Source organism: Sciurus vulgaris (assembly GCF_902686455.1).
Source record: "Sciurus vulgaris genome assembly, chromosome: 6".
NCBI classification, from domain to species: domain Eukaryota; kingdom Metazoa; phylum Chordata; class Mammalia; order Rodentia; family Sciuridae; genus Sciurus; species Sciurus vulgaris.
In genome coordinates, this window is record NC_136466.1 from 104,675,104 (window position 1) to 104,682,378 (window position 7,275).

A 7,275-nucleotide genomic window follows, 5' to 3' on the forward strand; every position below is an offset into this window, starting at 1 on the left:
CTTGTGTTAGATTTGAGTAGTTACCAATAAACTGTTCTGAGAGAAGAGGAAACATTTTTAATTTTCTTGCATCAATATTTGTAAATTCTCTAGGTGCACAAAGTTCTTATGGAGTTTGGCATTAATTCTTTTAAAATATTTCTCCCACAATTCTCTATGTCACTTGACATCCCATTCAGATTGAACTTGAATGAATGAAGGAATGAATGAATTAATTCTAACTCAACTTCTCTTGTACACCCACTGGTGATTCAGGCACTGGGTTGTGTTTTTATTTAATCCTCATAATAACCCCATAGGTATTATTATCTACACCTCACAAATGAAATAACAAAATGAATTGCCTAATGTAACATGGCTAGTAAGTGGCAATCTGAGACTCAAAAGTCAAAGAAACTTGCCAGGCATGGTGGCACACATCTGTAATCCCAGCAGCTCGGGAGGCTGAGGTAGGAGGATCATGTGTTCAAAGCCAGCCTCAGCAAAAGTGAGGTACTAAGCAACTCAGTGAGATGGGGATGTGGCTCAGAGTACCACTGAGTTCAATCCCCAGTACCAAAAAAATTAAAAAAGTCAAAGAAGCTTAGTGCTGTTTCCAATATACCATATGCAGAATTATTCCTTTTGACCAAACAGCTCATTCCAAAAACAGCCTTTGAGCAACAATGCTGGTTCTGGGGGGATGGTCTGGTGAGCTGAAGAGTGAATATGGATATCAACAATGAGACTATGCATGAAAATAAGGAAAGTGAATGCTTCGTTCTGGCAGATAGGAAAGTGTGCCCATTTTCCACTGTTTTGTTTACATAGGTCCTGTGAAGTCATAGACAGGGTGAATGAGAATGACCAGATATATTACATCATCTGTTCTGAGGTCAATGGTGACAAACCCAAAGACTTCACAGTACTTGTATCACGAAGAAAACCTCTCAAAGATGGGTGAGTATCCACAGTTCAATATGCTAGCAATAGTGTAGCCTAGAAATGGAGAGTTGATATGAAAACAGGGAAGCCAATGTAGGCATTTCTGGTCTTGGATGGTATTCATTTGAACTTTTCCTGGATGAATCTTTAGCTGTCGTTTTAAAAACAAACAACCACCTATTAAGTGCCAGCTATAAAGCAGCATACAAGGATTCTCAAGCAGTTCTCTTTCCTGTTGCTCTATAGAGGTGTAAACCTGATTTTTAGTAAACCTTTTAAAACATTCCATTTTTAGTAAAAATGGCAGTGAAGGCAAATAAAATTCCAAAAGTTTATTTAGGATTCACAGAGGCTCAACTGTGCTAGATAGACAACCAACACAACCAGCCATCAGCAGGGGTTAAGGATTAGACTCCCCAGAGTGAGGTGTCTCAGGGGCAGTGTCCCAAATATTCCCACACATCGATCACTAGAGTATCATATATTATGTCAAAAATGATAAATACACTGAAGTTCTCTCTTATGAATAATGGAATTTCATCCTACAGAGCAGGGTGCCATCACTAACAAGAATGAAGTAGCCAGGTGTGGTGGCACACACCTATAATCCCAGTGGCTTGGGAGGCTGAAGCAGGAGGATCATGAGTTCAAAACCAGCCTCAGCAAAAGCAAGGTGCTAAGCAGCTCAGTGAGACCCTGTCTCTAAATAAAATATAAAATAGGACTGGGGATGTGACTCAGTGGTCAAGTGCCCCTGAGTTCAATCTCTCATACCAAAAAAGAATGAAGTACCTATAGAGACACTAATACAGAAATATCTCTGAAGATTTTTTGTTAGGTGAAAAATCAAATTGTAGACCATAATTGTAGAATTATCATGTGTATGTAAGAATCTACATGTGTACATTTTCTTCTAAAGATGTTGATATTATTCATTTTTGTACAACAAAGACTAGAGAGCTACACAAAAGAAATGTTAAGAAGAGTTCTTTTGGGTAGGGAATAGGATTGCAGGTAGAGTGGAAAGAAGGGACTTTCTTATTTTCTAGTCTATAGGGTTCTCTGTTATTTGAGGTTCTTTAAAACAATGGGTATTGTTTTCTTTTTTAATGTAAAAGGAGTGGAAACTGAAATTACAACCTTTAGGGTATAATAAAACTTTAATTTAGAGGTTGACTTCAGCTTTGGGAAGTTTTGCAAAGTATGTATAATTCTTAAGCAGAAAGCATCGGTGACCCTTATTCCTGTTCCCTACACTTGAATGTAGCCGTAGAGAAGGTGTTTTGATGCAAGCCACTTATCCAGAAGAGATGGGTATTCAGAACTTCACATCTGCATGGATAAACAAATTGCATTGTGGGCTGGGGGTGAAGCTCAGTAGTAGAGTGCTTGCCTAGTATACACCAGGCCCTGGGATTGATCCCCAGCACTGCAAAGAAACAATCAACAAATAAATTGAATTATCATAGTTTATTTCCTAATGACTATTTTTTGTTTCTCACAAAAACCTGGAATGTGTGTTCTTAACTTTCAGCAATACCTACATGGTAGCAGCCAAATCAATCATCTTGCCATCAGTCCCACCGTCTCCACAGTACATCAGAAGCGAAGTCATATGTGCTGGATTTCTTATCCAGGCTATTGACAGTACTTCATGCACTGTAAGTCTGATGAAGCATCTGCAAATTAATTAGTTGCTACAGATGTGGAAGAATCTTTCCATTTCTCCAGATTTCTTAATTAACTGTACTCCTGTGTCTACACTAAGGAATTCCTAAAGCCATCCTTTCAGATCCATTCCAGAAAGGCCCCAGAAGTTCAGGATCATAGCTTCCCTCCACCAACCAAGATTCAGGTCCTTGCTTGAAAACACTCCAAGTCAATAAAAATTTAAAATATCGTTTTTTTCTTTTTGAAACAGGTATCTTACCTTAACCAGATGTCAGCTAGCATCCTTCCATACTTTGCTGGAAATCTTGGTGGCTGGTCAAAATCCATTGAAGAAGCAGCAGCCTCTTGTATTCAATTCATAGAGAATGCTACTGATGATGGACATATCAGCATACTTTAAGTGATCAATTTTCACAGTTACTTGCAGTTTAATTTTGTACGCTTAATTTCAAGAACCTTAGCCCTGACACTTGGCAAACTTTGGGACCACAGAATGATTTAATATCAGCCTAAACAAAAGGCAGTTAAGAAGAGGTTAAAAACCAAAATGCATCTCAAGTTTAATCGTACTGATTTGGATTAGCATTAAAAGAGTTTTAAAACTCTGTTTGAGATGATCCGTGGCTCTGCCTCTTCCAGGTGCACAGATACTGGCAAATTGCCTGGATGCAATGTCACATGTTGTGTAAAATGGTACAAATAGAGTTAAAACCATCATAAATATTTTTAGGTTACAGAGACACAATGAGTTTGAAATTTTATAAAACACGAAATGTTGATTTGCTGTAGGTTGATTAATGTGTGGCAGCATCCCATGTGCAGCAGGTATCTGCACGTCAGGAGCATCTGACAAGATGTATTACATGTTTTAGAGTTTTAAATTACGAAGGCATTAAAACGTAATGGGACCCAATCAATTTTAGTAATAGAAACTACTTTACTAGTGTCATTTTACATATATTCAAGGTGGCTGGCCAATTTAGTATCTATTGCTATATATACACACACAAAGTACCTGCAAGATGTGATATCACAGAGAAAGGGAGTATTAACCGAGCCCTTCTTTCATAACCATTACTTTAGCACTTTATCCCCTAGACTGCAACATTCGTTATTCCACTCTATGATTCGTCTTAACTCCTAAGACAAAGCAGAATGTGTCCAGTCAGCTTCCTTTAACAGACAACTTTTGTAAGTTAAAGGAGTTCTGAAATAGTGTTCAGAGCACTTAACAGGTAGACTCACCCTGCTGCTGGTTTGCCAAGGCTTCCCAGCTGCTCCCACCTATACACACACACAGCCTATAGCTGGTCATAAGTAGTTTAACTTATTTCTACATTTAAAGTATTTTCATTTGTCAAGAGATTTTTAGATGTGTGAAAAATTTTGCACATGTGAATTTTGGACAGTGCTGCAATTTTATGAGTTAGCATTTATATATAATATGAAAAGCAGATATATAGATGAGTATTCATTACCTTTGGAAGTAAAAAAAATTGACACTATTTATGTATTTTTAAAAAGGTATAAAAATAGTAGTAAAGGAGTTACCTTACATTAAAATTTTGTATGCTAAAATTTCAGACTTCTACGATTAAGACACTTATAAATGCTGTCTGCCTACCCTCAATCTTTGAGTTTTTATTTTTAAAAACTTTTTCCTGAACAGAATAGAAATATTATGAGGTTGAAGGAGTAAAGTAACTTCATCTGCTTCATGCTGAGACATAAGGATTTACAGTAGTCTCACCTTACCCCTGGGAGATACAGTCTAAGACCCCAGTGGATGCCTGAACCCACTGATAATGCTGAACACTGTCCTATGTGTGTTCCTATATACATGTGCCTATGATAAAAAGCTTAGTTTACAAATTAGACACAAAAGGAGGTTAGCAACAATAATTAATGATCAAATAGAACAATTTAACAATTTATTATAATAAAAGTTAAATGAATGTGGTTTTTCTCTCTCTCTTTCAAAATGAACTGAACTATTGTGATACTGTGATATGATGGAATGTCTACATGATAAGATGAACTGAGGTGAGATGACGTGGACATTGTGATGTAGCATTAAGCTACTATTGACTTTCTTACTTGAAGGTCAACACGCACTTCAGTTTCATAACAGAGCTATTGATTAAAGGACAGGTAGGGAAAACATCATGGATATGTTGGACACAGATGCATGTCCCTGGCAGGACAGCGCAGGACTTTGTGAGATTTCATTATACTACTCAGAATAGCATGTGATTTAAAACTCATGAAGTGTATTTCTGGAATTTTCCATTTAATATTTTTAGATAGTCTTTGACCGAGGGTAACTGAAACAAATGGAAAGCAAAATTGCATATAGTGTGGGCGGGGGCTGTGTAACGTTGACATATTCTATACCTACAGGCTTTTCTCCAGTATAGTAGCCATTAGTCACATGTACTCTTTAAATTAATATTAATTAAAATTAAATAGATTTTTAAAATCTGCTCCTTGGCCACACTAGCATCATTTCAAGTACTACTGGTCACACGTGGTTAGTGACTGCCCTACTGGACAGTACGTATAGGGAACACTTCTATCATTACAGAGGATACTTTAGATAGTGTTTGTTGGTTCCTTCAGTTTGCTGCAGTCTTACAGAGAAGGTAGGTCCTGTTCTTTTCCATTTTCACCTGTCCTCATATCATACAATTCCCTCTAAACTTCCTCAAAGATTTCACTTTCATGCCTCTGTAGAAAGTGTTCCTCCACCTGGCTCTTTCTTGGATCATTCAGCATAGCTTAAATTAAAGTGCTCATTTTCCTTTTAAAAGGGCATGGTTGAGTAAAAGATAGCAATGCATCAGGCTCTACTTGGGGCACATCAAAAATATAAAATCTGTTGTCTGAAATAACGCCACAGTTAGGCATTCCGGTTTTACTTCTGTAGCCCTTAGGTTTGCATTTTCTTGTTTTATGAGAATATGTCTTATCACTCTTTCACGCATTCAATAAATATTAGCAAGAATTTACTTCGTGTTAGACACTTTTAGGCACCATAGGTTTAGGGAGGAACAGGAATATACTGATCATAGAAATAAAACAATTAAATCATGTGGGATACCAGAAGGTGTGTTATGTGGAAAAAAGTAAAGCCATTAATGAAGATGAGTTGTGGGAGGAGTTGGAAGTGGTATCTGATATTTTACATGGAGTGGTCAGGAAATCTTAATCAAGGAATGTTTGAGCAAAAACTTGAAGATGGAGAGGGAATGGGCCATGACGATCTCCCAGCACAGCATGCGTCCTGCCAAAGTTCTCTGGCACATTCTGGGAAAAACAGAGAAGCTGATGAGACTGAAATAAGAGTGAGAGATAATGTGGAATTAGAGACCTCACCTCTGCTTATTCTCTTTGGTGCCCAGGACTTAAGCAAATGTGATTGCTCCAAGGGTAATGCTAAGCTGGTTCATCAACGTTCTGCCCTCTGGAGAATGAGGACAGAGGGAGCAGAGAAATGAAGTTATGCTTATTTTTTCCTTAGGCATGTTAAAGCACCTCTAAATAACACTCAAGATTTCATGCCTTTTTTTATGGTGCGGGTTTCCAAGTACTTCTAGCAGGACTGAAAGCTTTTTGATTAAGAGAAGAGCTCGTTCCTGTTAATTCTTCCTGGTTTTTATGTAACTGAGTTGCTATCTGCATCTACTTTTTCTATCACTTTTGTTATAGAAAACATCTAGAAAAAGAAATTGTAAGAAATGATGAATAATTTTAATAAAGACTGAAATAAACCAGAATACTTTTTATATAGTAGCCTAAGGTTTTGTTCATAGTTCTCATCATTTATTTCAGAAATAACCCAGAAATTTTAACAGCATTGTAACAGCATTGTTACAGGGGTAAATCTGAAAACAAATGTTGTAAAAGTGTATGTAAAGGAGAAAGTTTTGTGGCTTAGGATAGGTTGTTAAAATGAGAACTATTAAGTTGGTTCATGATTTTCCCTCCCAGTTGAAAGTAATGTACTATTGTGACAGGCAGCTCACCATGGGCCCTGAGTGGTCTTGCACATTCTTGCTTAAAGTGACAGACTGCAAGACTTATCTGCTTCCTGATTCTGAAAAATAGGTCAAGGTGACCACAGATGGCTTCAGTGTACTGCTCTTTGGGTGAGGGAGCGGGAAGCACTGTCTTGTTAGCTGCTAGCTAGAGTACTTGCTTCTTGCTCAAAAAATTCTAAGCCCTGTGTCCTTAGCTATGACACAAAACCCACTGTGACTCACAAACCCACTATGACTGTAAAATCTGCCTTGACCCATCTTGTCACCCTCATTATCTTGTGAAGAAAAAGAAAGTAACAAAAACAAGCTGATACTTATGCTATTTGCTGTGTCATGAGTAATATACTCTTTGGTCTCTGAACAGGGAGTCTTGTGTCTTCTGCCAACATCCACTAAACAGTAATGGGCTAACTTATTAGATTATTTAGAAACTCAGACCCTTCACAATTCTTGACAGCAACCTGTTTCCAGGTTCACAAGTCAGAGAAATTTTAGATTTAAAATGCCTTTCTCATTTTATACCTGCAAGGATGAAGTACCATATAAAAATTACACATCTGCTGCCATCTTTCACTTCCCATTTGGTGACCTTTTTAGAAACATTTAAAAGTAGATCAGAGATGGACACTCATATCACTTA

The 7,275-nt window shown here is 37.4% G+C and overlaps 1 protein-coding gene across 1 annotated transcript in view; it reads left to right on the forward strand.

Annotated features, from left to right (window-relative positions):
* Window positions 1-5,885, forward strand: part of ACOT12 (acyl-CoA thioesterase 12) — a 48,116-nt gene extending 42,231 nt beyond the window's left edge. The window contains exons 13-15 of the mRNA XM_079144077.1: window positions 811-939; window positions 2,459-2,585; window positions 2,846-5,885. Of these exons, the coding sequence (XP_079000203.1) occupies window positions 811-939; window positions 2,459-2,585; window positions 2,846-2,995 (406 nt within the window). The 3' untranslated portion in view covers window positions 2,996-5,885. The remainder of the gene's footprint in view (window positions 1-810; window positions 940-2,458; window positions 2,586-2,845) is intronic.
* The last annotated feature ends 1,390 nt before the right edge of the window (window positions 5,886-7,275 follow it).